Source organism: Castor canadensis, chromosome 11 (assembly GCF_047511655.1).
Source record: "Castor canadensis chromosome 11, mCasCan1.hap1v2, whole genome shotgun sequence".
NCBI lineage: Eukaryota > Metazoa > Chordata > Mammalia > Rodentia > Castoridae > Castor > Castor canadensis.
In genome coordinates, this window is record NC_133396.1 from 128,380,461 (window position 1) to 128,398,046 (window position 17,586).

Below are 17,586 nucleotides of genomic sequence, written 5' to 3' on the forward strand. Positions count from 1 at the left end.
TGTCCTGCACTGACCTTCCTGAGTTCCCGTCCAACAGCCCAACTGTGAATTCTCTAATCTCATTACCTCCAGGAACCTCACTTTAGACAGCGAGCTATTTCTGTTTGCAACATCTTGGAGTTCATACAATCTAGGACAGTGTCGTCTAACAGAAATATAATGCAAGGCACATATATAATTTTAAATTTCCTAGCAACCATGAAAAGGAATAATAGGTAAAAATCATTTAAAGTAATATTTTCATTTAACCTATTATACCAAAGGTTGATTTCAAATTTATAAATACAAAAAAATGAAATACTTTAGTTCCTATTTTTGTACTTTGAAATTGTGTATTTTACACTCCTTAGTACATTCAACTGGGATTATAAATTTTCATTAAATGTACAGCTAAAAAAGTAGATTTGCCACCCAAATTGTTCCAAACATACTTAAAAAGCTTTATAAACTAAAAAAGCAGGCTTTGGAGTCACAGTAGCCATATTTCAAGCCACCTACTGTCTATGGCAACTGTGTTGGACAGCACAAGCGTAGGCCATTTATGAAGAGCTGCTTATTACTGTCTTTCCACAGTGTTTGTGCTTTCTATCTCTACACACACACAAAAAAATTAAAATGTTGCCAAACCTTGGTAAAACAGACTTCACAACAAGGAGCAGGTCTCAAAACTCAGCACAGGAACAGAATCAATATTTGCTTTTAAAGAACACTGAAGAGGTAGTTAGCTGGGCATGGTGACAAACATCTGTAATCTCCCCTATTCTGGGAGGCTGAGGCAGCAGCTTTGAAAGTTCAAGGCCAGCTGGGCAAGTGAGTGAGACCCTGTCTCAAAAATAAAATAAAACAGTGCTGGGATGGGGCTCAGTGGTAGAGCACTTGCTGAGATTGGACAAAGCCCTGGGTTCCATCTCTCGTACTGCAAAACAAAAACAACAAAACAAAACCCGAGATATTCAAACCTCAAATACTAATTTTTGGGAAAACATCAACAAAAAAACCAGATCTACAACCAAATTTTGATGTTTTTCATTGCAATAACCTGTCTCTAACAGGTCTGTAATCAATTCAACTTGCCTTATTTTCTTTGGGCAAAGTTATTCTCCCCGGGTATGCATGCTCCAAATTTCCTTCTCAGAAGATAAGAACTACAAAATATTGATAGTTTAGAATACAGAAACTCCTCATAGAAGTGCACTTGATGAAGTACAAAAGAGATGCACAAAGATGTTCACTGTAGCATAATTTATAATGGTAAAATCTGAAATACACGTTTCATAAATTATCAACTTGATGGAATGCTATGCACAAAGCCTAGAGGACAGCAGGAAGTGGTTGTTATAGGACGCGTGATTATTGATGATATTTTAAAAATCTCTGTGTCATAATAAACTGTTTTAACAATGGAATCTGGAAAAAAAGGAACACCCTCAAGTGGAAACAGGGTATAAAAACTGGAGCACAAAGTACTTTTTCTTTTCTTTTGCTGCCTGAAGGAAATTAACAATAAGAGGAGAAAAGGAAATGCCCTCCGTGACCTTCCCTCCAGCCTTTCCTGCTGTTAATTCCTTGACACTGAACTCTGGCCAAGAGTTTAGAAGCAGCCTATACATAAGTGGAATCAGCCCTGGGTTTCCGCTAAGAAAGGGTGGGAAGAATATGTATGGAAAGATCTCAACTAGAAGCCAAGAAAAGACCCATTTGGCAAAAAATAACTTCACACCTCTTCAAAAAGAATGACCTAAAAAATACCTAATCCAAAAGTTTGTTAATTTTTAAAAATTCTTAAATGGGACACTTTCCAAGCCGATGTGACTCCTGATAAATGTGTAAAGCAAAGAGCAATGAGGCACTGTGGGACTTGCTAGCTAAAGGTATGACAAAAAAGCACGAAAGACAGGAGGGAGAGTTAGAGGGATACCATAATACTATACTACAATAAAGATGCATATTGTAATCCCTAGGGAATCACTTCCTTTTTTTTAAAAAAAGCCAATAGTTGAAATAAAATGGGATCATAAAAATAATCCAGGTAGGCATGGTGACTCATGTTTGTAATCCCAGCACTCAGCGGAGACAGGATTGAGTTTGAGGCTAGTCTGGGCTACATAGCAAGACCCTGTCTCAAAATAATAATAATAATAATTCAAAAGAAGGCAGAAAAAAATGAAGAAATGGGACAAATTTAAAAAATAACAAAAAAATAAGGTGGTGCACACCTGTAATTCCAGTACTTGGAAGCTAAGGCAAGAGGACCACAAGTTCAAGACTAGCTTGCCCTACATCGTGAGACCCTGTTTCAAAAAAAGGAAAAGACAATGAACACCTTATATTGCTATCTTAAACAAAAATGTCTTTTTTTTTTTTAATGGAAATAGGTAAAACATGTCCTGTGTGGAGGTTGGTACCAGTGGGAGGGGGCGGGGGAGGATTAAGGAAAGGGTGTAGGATGGTGAATGTGGTAGAAATACTAGGTACTCATGTATGAAAATGGAAAAATGAGACCTGTTGAAACTATTCCAGGAATGGGGGAAAGAGGATAAAGAAGAATGATGGAGGGGGTGAATTCAACTATGACATACTGCAAGAACTTTTGTAAATGTCACAGTGTACCCCTAGTGTACAATAATATAATAAAAAAAATGCAAAAAAAAAAAGCAAAAGCAAAAAATAGGACAGCCAAGAACTATGAAGTAAAAGGGAGAGAGGGAGGGAAAAGGAGATGGAGGGAAGGAAGAAGATGGAAGGAAGGGGGGCAGGGAAATGTTTTGAATATTCAAAACTTCTACTTTAAGAAACTAGAAAAAGATAAAAGTAAGCCCAAAGAGATAGAGGAAATAATAAAGAGCAGAAATAAATGAAGTTTGAAAATTATAAAATATTAGAGAAAAATCACACAAAATGTAAAGATGGTTCTTTGAGAAGATCAATAAAAAGTGATAAAATTCTGGTGAGATTGCTCAAGAAAAAAAGGCAAAGATACAAATTAAACTATTAGGAATGAAAAAGAAGCTATCTCTGCAGATCACTGGCATTACAAAGACAAGGGAAGTCAGGAGTAATGATCCATTCCCCATCCCAACTGCTTGGGAAGGTAAGGCAGGAAGACAGCAAGTTCAAGGGGCATCCTGGGCAAATTAATAGGGGTCTGTCTCCAAAATAAAATAAAATAAAATAAACAAAAAAGGTGAGGGGATATGAACTACTTTACGTCAATAACTTTAAGACCTCCTAAAGCTCACTCAAATAGAAGTATATAATCTGAATAGTCCCTAGACTTATTAAAGTACTTGAATTTGTAGTTTAAATGTTCTACCATAAAAACAAGCCATGAGAGCTGGGCGCTGGTGGTTCACGCTTGTAATCCTAGCTACTCCAGAGGCAGAGATCAAGAGGGTCACAGTTGCCAGCCGGGCAACAAAAGTGAGACCCTATCAAGAACAAAGAACTGGACAAAGGAACAAATTTGAAAGCAACAGTAAAGTTTTATTGGAAGGGAAAGTATACACTGCACAAAAGAATGAATGGTAGGCTCTGGCCAGATGGCACAGAAGCCCCTGTGTTTGTTCAAAGAGCAATTTATAGGTTGTAAAGGGCCAAGGGCGAGGTGGGGGGAGAGGGGGATCTGGATGGTCTTTGCAGGGGGGCTAGGGTGAAGGACAGGTTCGATTGACAAGGTCTTATTTATAATATGATGTGTTCTGCACATGCTCTTCTGCTGATTCTCAGGCCTTTAATTGTAAATATACATAGTTGTGACCAGTTTCATAAGGTCTTAAGTAGAGGCCTTTACGTGAGAGGTCAGATTGAGGAGATTTCCCTTTACCTGACATGTGCCATTTTTCTGTCTGACCTGGTCAAGAGACTCCCTTGTCTTTTGGGGAACTCACAACTGCAGAGGAATTTACAATTGGAAAGGAATTTGTAACTGAAGGGATGTCCTAGGCAGGTACTGAGTGGGGACAAGGAGGAATTTGGCATGGAGTGACCTTTTACTGAGGAGAGTTGAGTCCCATGGTAGTTTTTTTTTCTTTCCCTGATACCAGCCTACTTCAACCAAACACATTAAAAAAAAGAGAAAAAAAAAAAAAGCATTAAAAAACAGAAACCTGGGTTGGTGAAGTGGCTCAAGTGGAGAGTGCCTGCTCAGCAAGTGTGAGGCCCTGAGTTCAAACCCAGGTCCACAAAAACCTGATAAAACCTTGAAATTCAAAAAATGAAAACTTGTGTTCTTTAAAGACTTTTTAGTGACATGAAAAGACAAGCCACAAACCAGGAGAAAATATGTGTAAAACATCTACTGATAAGGATCTTTTCATTCAGAATATATAAAGACTGCTCCCGAAACAAAAAGGAAAACAAGCCAATTTAAAAATGGGCAGGGCTGGGGCGTAGCTCACTGGTAGAGCACTTGCCTTGCATATATGCAATTTAATCCCTGGGTTTAATCCCTGGCAGTGAAGGAAAAGGAAAAAAAGATGTCAAATAAGCATATGAAAAGATACAAAAAATCATTTGTCATCAGGAAAATGCAAATTAGAAGAATGACATTGTTATACTGCTACTGAACGAAGAAAACAAAAACTAAAAAAATGTGACAATACCAAATGCTAATGAGATACAGGGCAGCGAGAATTCTCTTGTATATTGTTAATGGAAATGTAAAATGATATGGCCACTTTCTTTTCTTTTCTTCTTTTGAAACAGGGTCTTACGATGTAGCCCAGGCTGGCCTCTAACAAATGATCCTTCTTTCCTCAGCCTCCTGAGCACTGGGATTACATGTGTGCACAATCACACCTACACAGCCACTTTTAAAACTGTCTGGTAGCATTTTATAAAGTACACTCTAGTCCTTTAAGCTACCCTTTGCACTCCTAGATATTTACTTAAGAAGTTTGAAAGATGGCCACACGAAGGCCTGCACATAAATTTTACAGTTTATGCATAATTGTCTTAAACTGAAAACCCAAATGTCAATTAATTTAATAAGCAAGTGGTGATATATTCATAAAATCAAATAGTATTCTGCAACAAAACGGATCAAACTATTGGTTAAGTGCAACATGAATGAATCTTAAAATTATACTGAAGAAGTCAGACACAAAAGACTACATAGATTTCAGCTGTATCACGTTGTGGAAAGTGTAAAACTACAGGGTCAGAAATCCTGACCGAAGGTAGAAATGAAGTAGACTGACTACAAAGGGGTCTGCAAGCAACGTGTTAGATCATAAAAATATTTTGACTGTGGTGGTCATTATTTGACTGCATACATTTGCAAAGTATTATCAAAGCATACATATAAAAAGCATGAGTTTTTACCACCTGTGAATAAACATAACTGAAAAAAACCCAAAATTGATCCTTATATCTGTCTTGCCCTATGTGGAAAGAAGCTAGTTTACCTTTGCCCCATACACATACCTAGCAAATCTTCAAAACACTACAATTATCCTTTGTAACTTCTTGACTTTCTGAGGCCTAGTTAAGTGCTGTGGAACGGAAGGTGAGGTTTGGGTGATTATAAATGGAGATTTAAACCCATGTATGGTGTCTCTCCTCTTACTCTGTACTGCATCCGTGAACCTCCAAAGGCAGAGACTAAGTATTACATTCTTCACTGTGCCTATGTAGCAATATCCCATAAAAATCAATACTGGGGAAAAACAGAAAGGGCTTCCCAACCTGAGGACCTTATCAAGGGTAAGATCTAAAGAGGACTGCTTTTCTGGAGAAAATACTACCTCTCCTGTCCCACTCCAACTGTCCATCAAGAAAGAGCATTCATTTGTTTATTCTCCCCAGCTCCCCTCTACAATTTCTCTTGCCCAGAAAAACATCTCTGCTGCAGAATGGCCCTAGGGACAAGAGAAATCTGTCACTACTCCAGAGACAGAAGTGTCTATGGACAGGGAATGAAAAGCAAACATCATCTTTTCCAGGAGTTACTTTCTTAACTAGGGAAGGGAACAATGGTTCCTGTTTTACTGAGTAAAATGAGTCACAGCACTTCTTCATTTGTATCCCCCAATAAAGCCCAAGATTATCACTTCAATTGTCAACTTTTTCAAATATTTAATACTTAACAATTCGTCACTGAACATCTGATCTCCTTCTAGGATTAAGAAGTTGATGGTAGTGGCTTCTGACCTGACATTGCATGAGTTACAACTTTAAGTCTAAATGACAAGAAATGTAACCAAAACTGGTTTAAGCAATATGGAAATGTATTATCTCACCTAAATAAGTTCAGTTGTAGGGCAGAGTTAATTAATTCATTGGCTCAACAAAGTCATTAAAGAGCAGGTGGTTTCCATCCCTTCCCCTGTATCCTTAGGATGTGGCAATTGTTATTTCGTACTAGCTTCACAATGAGCCTGTTTCATTGAAACTTCTGCCTGATATTGGTTGATTCAAGAAAGATAATTTTTCATATATCTTTTAGAAGGCAATTTAGAAGTTACCTATAGAATTCTTAAAAATGTGCATAGTCTTTGAGCTAACAATTCTACTTTTAAGAATTCATATCACAAAAAAATCGTATCACAGAAACATGTGAGTAGACAAAAACAGATGTAAAGATTTGCATTACAATACTTTTTTTTTTTTCCAGAGATGGAATTTTGCTACGTTGCCTAGGATGGTCTTGAACTCCTAGGTTCAAACCATCCTTCTGCCTGTCTCCTGAGTAGCTGGGGCTATAGATGTATGCCACCATGCCCATTTACAAAACTCGTTTTTAAAAGTAGCAAATTAAAAACAAATTCACCAATGAGGGGAGGGTGATTACTTAAATTGAGAGATCATACAATAGAGGTTTAGATGGAATGTGTCCAAGTTTATTGGTAAGATGCAACCTACAGAATATGTAAAAGTAGAGTGGAGTAATGTCAGCAAGATGGCAGAATGGAAGTCTTTTTTTTTTCTTCTTCTTTTCTTTTGATTATTGTTATACTGGGAAGAATGGAAGTCTTAGTCTCTACTACCACTCACAGAAAATTCAATTGGCCACTATTCACAGACCAGGCCATCTTTTTGACAATTTATTACTTGGAAACAATCTGAGACACATATGTGATCTGCAGAGCCGAACAGTCTCACTTTGACCATGGTAGCCCTTACCAGATGGAGAGCATTTATGTGGGTCTCTGGTTTTTACATGGGAGAAAGAGAACTGGTAGCAGTCATAGAGCTTCCCAAGCATTCCGAGGAGTGAGCCCAATCCTGTCTCATCTCACATGGAACAATAAGAGTAAGGGCACAATTAGACTGTCCAGAATCAGGTACAAAGAAAGAAAAGACACAATGTTGATAGTGACCACCATTCAGTGGGAAAAAACAAAACAGAAAGGATTCAAGGTATGCCACCATAGAAAACCATAAAACCACAAAGAGGAGAGGAAAGAAACAAAGTATCTATAAAACAAGGAGTAGTAAGTCCTCACTTATCAATAATTATCTTGAACATAAATGGGTTAAATTCTCCAAGAAAAAAAAAGTGACTAGATTAAACAAAGAAAACACAACTATATGTTTCCTATAAGAGAGTCATCTTATTTTAAGGACACTTATAGACTGAAAGTGAAGGGACATAAAGGTATTCCATACAAATGGAAATCAACAGAGCAGGATTAGCTATATTTAAATCAAACAAAACAGATTTTGTAAATTAAAGACTATTAAAAAAACAAGGAAGATTATATATAAAGGGTCAATTCTTCAATTCAGAGCACCTAAACATGTAAAGCAAGTATTAAAGGATCTGAAGAGACAGACTTCACTATAGTAATAGGAGAGGTTTCAATATCCAACTGTCAACAATGGATAGATCATTCAGACAGGAAATGAATAAGGACATGTTGGACTTGAACACTTTAGACCTAGTGGACCTAACAGGCATATACAGAACATTCCATCCAACAGCAACAGAATAAACATTGTCTGAGTATACACAGAACAGTCTCCAAGATGACCACATGTTAGGGCACAAAATAAGCCTTAGCAAATTTAAGAATACTGAAATCATATCAAGTATCTTTTTACAATGACAGTGGTATAAAAGTAGAAATCAATAACAGGAGGATTTTTTTCTCTCTCTTTTTTTTTTTTTTCCAGTGCTGGGGATTGAATCAAGGACATTACCATCTACTAAGCACACAATGTACCACTGAGCTACACCCCCTGCCATTACAGAAGGAATTTTGGAATGTTTTAAAATAACATGGAAATTAAACAATGTGCTCCTGAACAACTAAGGGGTCAAACAAGAAATTAAAGAATATTGTGACAGACAAAAATGGGAACATCTTACCAAAACTTATGGGATACAGCAAGAGCAGTTCTATTAGGGAAGTTCAAAACAACAAATGCTTACATAAAAAAAAAAAAAATCAATGGTTCTCAAACAACTACACATTATTCTTCAAGGAACTAGAAAGAGACTATGTCCAAAGTTAGGAAAAGGAAATAATAAAATGAGAGCAAAAATAGCTGAAATAGAGATTAGAAAAATACAAAAGATCAACAAAATTAAGAGTTACTTTTTGAAAGCCAAGCATGATGATACACACCTGCAAGCCCAGCATTTGGGAGGCTGAGGCAGGAGCATTCTGAATTCAAGCTCAGTCTGGGCTATACACCAAGACCCTGTCTTGAAAGAAAAAAAAAAAAAAGACTACAATAAACAAATATACACAAATTGGATAGTCTGAGTGAAATGAGTTATTCTTAGGCACAACCCAGCAAGACTGAATTATGAAAGAAAAATCCAGGGCTGGGGTGTGGTTCCACTGTAGAGTGCTCACCTTGCTTTCAAGGTCCTGCAATAGATCCCTAGCACTGCCAAAAAGATACAGAAAATATGAACAGACCAATAATGAGTAAGTATATTCATTATTCTTTATTCAATTAAGAATAAAGTCTCCTATCAGATTGGGATTATAGCTCAGTGGTAGAGCGCTTGCTTAGCATGTGTGAGACCCTGGATTCAGTGCTAGAAACACACACACAGGTCTCCTATCAAGGAAAAGTTCAGAACCTAATGGTTCCACTGCTGAAGAACCAAATATTTAAGTAACCAATACCAAGTGTTCTCAAACTCTTCCAAAAAATCAAGACGAAGAGAATACATACAGTGCTAGCATTACTGATAACCAGATTCAGACAAGGACATTACAAGAAAGTCACAGACCAAAATCCTTGAAGAACATAGCCATAAATATCAACAACAGCCAACCAGATTCAACTTTTTCAAGTTAAAATTAAATTCTAAGTACTAATAGACTTCAGCTTTCATGCTGCCTTAAAATGCTTTACCTAGGACTGACTGGTGGAGTGGCTCAACTGGTAGAGTGCCTGCCTAGCAAGTGTGAGACCCCGAGTTCAAACCCCAGTACCACACACACACACAAAGTATGAAAAAAAGTTTTACCAAGCCTCTCCTTACAAAAATATGCATGAGTAGGTGACTATGGTTATATAAGTACTGATTAGTGAAAGAAAGCTCCTATGTCATCTAGTTAACACAAGATGCATCAGGGTTGCCCCAGGAATTGCCCTTGACACTTCTTGGCCCATAATATCTTAGTCCAAATTAGACAGAAATCCTCTCCTTAATCCTAAAACTGATGACAAGAACTCACACAAACAAGGATTTTTTTCAAACTTCTCCCTATCTACTATTAATGGAATATAAGACCCATATCAGCACTTTTCCTTCCACAGTGATTCTCTAACTCCTCCCGCCCACTCTTCAAGAATGTTATGAGTTAGTGGGTGGTTAGCAAGACCCCCTCAGAAACCAATGGCCATTACACAAAAATAACTGCTCACATACCAAGGACTGCCAAGAGCAGCTTCCCAGTAGCATGTTTTAGTAACCTTAATGAAGCAGAGAGCAACGCCCTCTGCAATACAAATTCTGGTTGGAAGAAAGGATTTACAGATTGTGGAAAAGTACAACTTAAAAAGCAAACACTACAGGCTCCAGGAGAGCAGGAAAGCAAGCAGAGATTTCTAAATACAGAGCTCAATTTTAAGAGTTCACTGTACCTTATTTCTCACTATCATTGCTTGCTGTCAAAAATAGAATCTTCCATGTCTTGATCCATTCAGAATAAGCCACAGCAGGCACAGCTTTGCTTACACAGACAACCAGGTCAGAAAGGCCACACAGGGAAATGGAAAAAGCAGCCAGCAGGTTTTCTTAGGGATTATACTGCTTCAGCTTTTATCCTTCTTCCAAGCTATTCTGGTGCCAAGAAAGCTACAGGGAGGTCTTTGCTCTGCTCTGAAAAAACTTCAGTCTTTTCACCACAGGCCTGAAGCAGTCTCAGGGCTGCAACTCCCTCTACTGCCCAGTATTTTCTTTGCGAGCTGTAGACAGTCTAGGAAATTTCAAATATGTTAAGAGCTAAAGCAGTCCTTTAAATACAAAATGAAGGCACGACTGTACCAAGAATGCAGAGTTCTAAGATGGATTGATTTCTACATTCACCTACAAATCTCTATCTCAGAAAGGGTTTCTTCCATTGAGGTTAATGAAAGGTTTCTTATCTCTCTTACAGGCATTTAGAAAAGCAGGAGCTGGACGTCTCAGTTGTCCCCATCCACTGTTTTTGTTTTGTGGTGAAGCAAAACTCAGGGCCTCGAGCATTTGAGCAAAGTGCTTTACATTTCCCAGCCCCTTTGACACTGCCTTTAGCAGAATTTACAATAGACTTTGAGGCTGGGGCTGCAGCTCAGTGGTAGAACACTTGCTTAGCATGCTCAAGGACCTGGGTTTGATCTCCAGAAAAACAAGACAGGCCTTATTCATCTTTCAATATACAATTAAAATAGTACTACAAGTATTAGAACTGTTAGGCTAGGCACAGTGGCACAAGCCTGAACTAGTAGCTACTTGGGAGGTGATCAGGATTGCAGTTGGAGGCTAGCTTGGACAAAAGTTTATGAGACCCCATCTCAACCAATGGCTTGGTGCAACAGTATATGCCTGTCATCCTCAGCCACATGAGGAAGCACAAATTAGGAGGATCACAGCTCAGGCCAGTATGGGGCATAAAGCAAGACCCTAAAGGATAACACAAAAAGGGCCGGTGGAATGGCTCAAGTGTAGAGCACATGATGTCTAGCAATCCCAATGCCCTGAGCTCAACAGTTCAACCCCCCCCCCAGTACCACCCACCAAAGAAAAAACCAAACCAGTGTTAGGTTGGGCATGGTAGAGCATCCCTATAATCCCAGTGCTCAGGAGGTTGAGGCAGGAGGATTGAGAACTGAAAGTTCCAGTACAGCTTGGGTTACAGTGACACCATGTCTCAAAGAAAAAGAAAACCAACCAACCAAAAATCCAAAAGCTATCCATTTATTCACAGTATTTACTCTACTTTGTGCCTATCACAGCAGATTGTCAAAAACTTACAGAACTCTGCCCGTGCCTGTAAGTTAATACACAATCACAGACGAGAGAAGGGGGGATGGGAAAAGACAATGGTGACAGACCAAACCCTTAGAAATGAGACGGTGTTTCTCCGACCTCAGTCACCTTCCTGTTCTAACAGAGCTCTTGAGTGTACTTTCAAGGCACTCTTGCCTATGTGTCCCAGAGTGGCCCTGGACTTGAGATCCTCCTGCCTCAGCTTAAGTGCTGGCATTATAGGTATGTCATACCAGGTTTGACTTTTCACATTGTTTTTTTAGGTGCTGGGGACTGAACCCCATGTCTTGGACGTAGGCAAGTGCTACAACTGAGCTAAATCACTCAGCACCTCACATTCTGATCTTAGTGATAAAATTCTCAAGATCTCATGGTGTAGCAGTGAGTGCTAAGCAAATAATGAAACTATTAAAATAAAATGACCTCAATCTATTATTTTAGTTAGAAAATCTGAGGTTCTAGCACCCAGATTTTTTTTTTCCCCTGATGTGTTGGGGACCTTCCCCAGGATCTTGTATGTGCTACGCAAGTACTTACAATAAATGACACCCCCAGTTCCAAGAATTACAACTGACGAAAACATTAGGGTAAAACCCTTCTTTATTTTTGTGAGCATTTTTTTCTGCCACCAATACTGGAAGCTTACCTGTCAGGTAGAATTCTTAACTCTTTGCCTTAAAATATATAGGTTCATGCTCTGAGAAAAGCAAATGCCCTGCCAGGGCAACTGCCAACCCTTCAGAAACTTTTAAAATAAATACCATCAGCTGCAAATGCCATTGTGTAAAAGATCTTTACCACTGTATACAAAGAAACAATGTATTTATTGTCATTTGATAATAACATAAGGGTGAAGAAAACTGTATACACAGTGAGGTCTCAACAAAAAACAGTAAGAACATGTTTTAGGGCTGTATGTCCAACAAAAATCATTAAAAAAAAACTGTATAGTATTCTTAACAAGTTGTCACTGTCACTTCACTCATCAATTCTAGTTGGAGACACTTTGTAGCAGAGTGATATTATCTCCTTTTAGCATGATCCGACCTGCAACAACAAAAAAAAGCTATTTATTAAGACATAACTGTCTTTTGAAAATGCTTTTCTCCTGTGTGGCAAAGCATTAATAAAATAAACCCAGTAATGAATACAAACTCAACACATCATACCTTGTCTTCCACCTCAAGCAAAACCAAATTAAACTCCAGGTTTCTTAAAAATTCCAAAAATATGGTGGGGCAAATGTGCGGGTTCAAAGAATCAAAAGACAGGTGTGGCTAAAGTTCAGAAAATAATACAGTGTGAGACAAGATGAACAGAGGGAGAAAAGGCCAGATCACGAAGGACCTTGCAGAATACATGAAGGCTTTTTGTTTTATCATAAGAACAACAGACAGACAGTAAGAATTTCAAGCAAAGGGATGACAGGTCAGACAGGTATTTTTAAAAAGACTGAAGCCTGGAGAGCACCTGGAGGGGAATGAAGGAACTACAAAGAAATCAGTAAGTACATCAAATGTTTACTGGTGCCATTCTGTAAGCAATGAACACAAAAATAGCTCTAAACAGTTTATAAGTAGAAAGTGAAATTGACTTCTAACGTTTGACTTGGATGAGCCTTATGAAGTCTTCACAGAGAAATGCTGAGTAGGCCCAACAGAGAGGTCGGGGCTGCAGAAGTAAATAAGGGAATCAGTATATAGATTGTAACTGAAGGTGTGGTGTGGAATGCCTAGGCAAATACTGAGTGAAAGCAGGACTGAAACCAAGCCTTGAGCAACTCAAAATATTTAATGGCTGGGTCTCAAAGAATGACCATACAAAAGCCTGAAAAAGAATGAAAAGTGAAAAAAAAATCTGCAAATGGTGTCACAGAGCCAACGGATCAAGAGCTTTTAAGGAGGAAATGGGAAATAGTGTCAAATTCTGTTGAATTAAGTAAAATGAACACTGACCATTAGACTTAACACCATAAGTCTTTGGTGATTTTGAAGAGTTATCTGGGTAGAAAGTGAGAAGCAGAAAAGGAGTATGGGTAAGGACTAAGCAGAAAAGAATACTTCAAAAGTGTAATTCTCAGCTGGGCACCACTGGCTCCACCTGTAATCCTAGCTACTTGGGAGGTGGAGATCAGGAGAATCAAGGTTTGAAGCCAGCTGGGGCAAATAGTTCATGAGACTACATCTCCAAAAAAACTAGAGCAAAATGAACTGGAGGTGTGGCTCAAGCGGCAGAATGTCTGCTTTGCAAGTGTGAAGTCTTGAGTTCAAACCCTAGTCACAACAAACAAACAAACAAACAAAACCAAGTGGACCCTCCAAAAGTTAACTTCTCAAATGCAGACTAAATTTAAACATGAGTTGAGCTGCAGGTCAATGAGTTCTTCCAGTAAAATAAACACTTCTAGAATTCTGTAAGGCCAACTACATTCTTACCCAGTTGTTTTCTTGACTTTGTTTTTGAATGAATTTCTTCTGCATCATCTAACACAAGGTTCATGTACTCATCAAAACCCTAGAAAAGTAAATTAGCTACAGTCATTTTCAAGTAAAACCAAATCCAAACCATTCTAAAAGATTATCTAACTAGGTAAGAGAAATGCCAACCAACTTTAGAAATTCATCTTTCTACTGATTTAGGTGTTTTCAGCTGAACACCTAAAGCCTCTTTTTTCAGTAACAAAGAAAGCCAGAATGTGGTCCAAATGACTTCAACCTTTTGGACTTAGGGATAATGGCATATCTAATGAAATTCTATTTATAAAGTGTCCAAAACAGAGTATGTGTGCAAACGTATTAATTGCTTTCCACTACTACTGCCCTACCCTTGTTTCCTATAAACACTATTACCACAAATTACTATGCTTGTTTTCCAACTGCTAAACAAGGGGGAATTATTATGGAATCTCTGATTCTTACACAGAATACCAAAATGTTCTAACCTAATACTTCTAGCTGTATTTTATTTTTCTTCAAAACATTACTGGGGCAGGGCATGGTGGTGCATGCCTGTTATCCTAGCACTCAGGAGGCTTAGAAAGGAGATCAATTACAACTTCAAGGCCAGCCTGGTCTACACAGCAAGACCCTGTCTCAAAAACCAAAAACAAGCTGGCCACCAATGGCTCACACCTATAATCTCACCTACTTGGGAGGCTAAGAATGGGAGGATTTCAGTTCAAGGCCAGTCTTGCCAAATAGTTCTTGAGACCTCATCTCCAAAAATAACCAGAGCAAAATGGACTGGAGTGTGGCTCAAATGGTAGAGCACCTGGTTTGCAAGTGCAAAGCCCCGAGTTCAAACCTCAATTCCACCAAAAAAAAGAACCAAAACCAAAAAATCATTTTTTTAAACAACAACAAAAATTATTAGGGTGGGGCTAGGGGATATAGTTCAGTAGTAGAACAAGTGCTCAGCATGTAAGAGGCCCTGGGTTTGATCCCCAAAACCAACAACAAACAAACAAACAAAAACACTGCTTAAGGTATCCTGTTATCCTGTAAGTCTTATTTAACCCCACCAGTTCTATTAAAGTATCAACTAACCCAGAATGAAAACACTCCACTAGTCCCCTCATCCTCCCAATTCCGGTTTTGTTCCCTCGCTCAAACACTAATATGGTTGTTTAAATTACTTTTTATTTGGCAGTATTAGGGTTTGAACTCAGGGCCTCATGCTTGCCAGGCACCCACTCTACCATTTGAGTCATTCCGGCAGCCAGTTTAAATTATTTTTATTTATTTTTTTATTTTTGGTGGAACTGGGGCTTGAACTCGGGGCCTCGTGCTTGCTAGGCAGGCATTCTACCACTTGAGCCACTCCACCAGCCCTATTATTATCTAACCCATATCAACCAGAACAAGGAGAAAAGGCTAAAAAGTGAACTCTGAGAAAGCTTTCCTTGGACTGGTTAGGTCTTTGGCTTCTTGATTATCACTCTGGCTCATCATTTTCTGTGAACTCTTTTTCTAATAACAAACTGCTCTATGAAAGATAGCCTGGGTACTCACAATAATACAGCCTTCTATCCGCATATTCACTTGCTCATAGAGCCACACCTGAATCCGAGATCTCTGAAATAATCACAAAAATAGAAATGTTTTCAAAAAGTAAACAAACCCTAATTACTTTGATCAAACAATAGAGAAATGACTCCTTAAAAAAACTTAATGAGAGGGTCATCAAAGTTCGTTAGACAGGCAGAGATAGAAAAGACAGGACAACACACCAAACACTGTTTAAAAAACGGAGAAGGGAGGGAGGTTAAGGAAATATGCAGGGGTAAGCTTGTTCGAACTACACCGTCTATCTATGGAAATATCACAATGAAACCCCCTAGACGGGTATGTGTGCTAATTTGAAAAAACTTTAAAAGCTTAAGGAATTTATACGCCAAGAAACATATAATTAACCCACATCTAAGAATTGGTAACCAAAGCTGGTTACTTTAAGAAACATTTTCATTTGATAATGTTATATTGTAATATCCAAACTACTATTTTTTCTGAGATCTCGGGACTTAAATCGTATTTCTCATTTATTCTCAGTACATCAGAGTGAAAACTGGGAACAGCATAGCACAAAACGGTAATTTCTATTGAGCAGGGGTTTCATTCTTATCTGCTGTAGCAAAATCCAGGTCCAAAACAGGTGTTCTTAGGTTCTCAGTTTTCCATGTAACAGGGGAAGGACGCTCAACTCTGGTAATTAAAAAGCTGATAGCTTAAAATTGATCTACTTTTCAATTGTATTGTTTGTCACACTCTAAAATTTAAGTTGCTAAAAATCCCTCCAAAGAAGAGCAGTGGCCACTAACTCCTGGGAATCTACTGCTCACTTTTTTTTTTTTGTAAGTGTCTTTTCTTCATTTAAGTTTTCTAAAGGTACTAAACACAGTACCTTATGTCCTAGTTTGAGGGTTTCTCTCTGTGTTTCATTCTAGAGGATGGAACTGGGAAGTCCAACAACAAAAGTACCAAATGCCCAAACACCACTGTCACGTCTGCCAACACACACACTGCGAAATTAGGAACTCTGACGTCACAAAGTAATCATGACGGCACAATTTTTTTTTGCACGTTTGAAGTCTGCACAGGTGCACACCATTGTCACGTGAGCTTTTCCCTGCAACCCTTCCCCTCCAACCTCCTAAGTCTCATCAACCGCCAGGGAAGTTGGCAAAGAGCCAAATAAACAAAAATTTTGCTTAGGTAGAAGTAAGGAAACGATTAACAACAAACTTACGCACATTTTGCAAGTATCTGAAGATGAGGTTCTGCACCATTGTGGTTAAGGGAAAAAAATACACAAACAGCACAGACTCTGCTCGATAACCTGAGGATCCACCCAACCCTCACCAAACTTTATTTATCTCCGAGGGCGAGATCTGCGGGGCATGCAAGGAAAACGCTCCCGTGGGCGCTCACTGGGGGCGCCCTAGAGACCCAGACGCACCCTCTTCCCGCTGTCTTACTCCCCCGGAACCTCCCTGCTGCCGCTTCTCCTTCTCCCCTAGGCCACTAACTCCCGCGTCCACTTAGCTTCTTCAAGTTGGCTTCCCTCCGCTCACCCCGCCATCCCTGCGTTATCACCCGTTCTTCAACTACCCGCGCTTTCCCCCGGGCTCTGCCGCCCCGAGGGCTCATGGGATGTGGGCCCGCACTCCGCTCCCTTTGGCCTGCTGTCCGCCTGCGTTTCCACCTGTTTTCTGGTCCAAACCTCCCAGTCCCAACATGTCGCATAGGATACGATGGGCTGCACCATCACTTTCTGCACCTTTTGGCCCTGGCCTCGGTACGCCATAGTGGAATCTCACAAAGACCACGCCGGACTTGCACGCCACCTCAGAAGGCAACTTCCGGAATTACGAACCGGAAGCGGAAGTGTGTGCGCTCTTGCGGCGACCTAGGTGGTGCCTAAGGAAATGCCTCTCTAGCGAACAGAGTCGCTTTTCTCTGTGCTTCTTAGCATCCGGGGGCGGCCAAACCAAGGCAATTTGGGAACCAGCGTCGATCCTACAGCGCCACCTGTAGGGAGGTGTGAGGAGGCGCCGAGGAGCCTTTATGGATGAGAACACTGAAGCCCAGAATTGAAGGGTCTTACCTAAGATTGACACCACTTAGGGCAAATAGTAGAATCAAAATTTGTTT

General features: G+C 39.3%; 1 protein-coding gene across 1 annotated transcript; it reads right to left on the reverse strand.

Moving 5' to 3' along the window:
* Positions 1–12,242: 12,242 nt before the first annotated feature.
* Positions 12,243–17,322, reverse strand: Snrpe (small nuclear ribonucleoprotein polypeptide E). Its single transcript, XM_020176110.2, has 5 exons — positions 17,186–17,322; positions 16,686–16,712; positions 15,448–15,510; positions 13,873–13,951; positions 12,243–12,484 (listed from the first exon to the last, which is right to left on the reverse strand). Exons 1-5 carry the CDS (start codon positions 17,237–17,239, stop codon positions 12,429–12,431), a joined length of 279 nt encoding a protein of 92 aa, XP_020031699.1. The 5' UTR covers positions 17,240–17,322; the 3' UTR covers positions 12,243–12,428.
* Between the last annotated feature and the right edge of the window lie 264 nt (positions 17,323–17,586).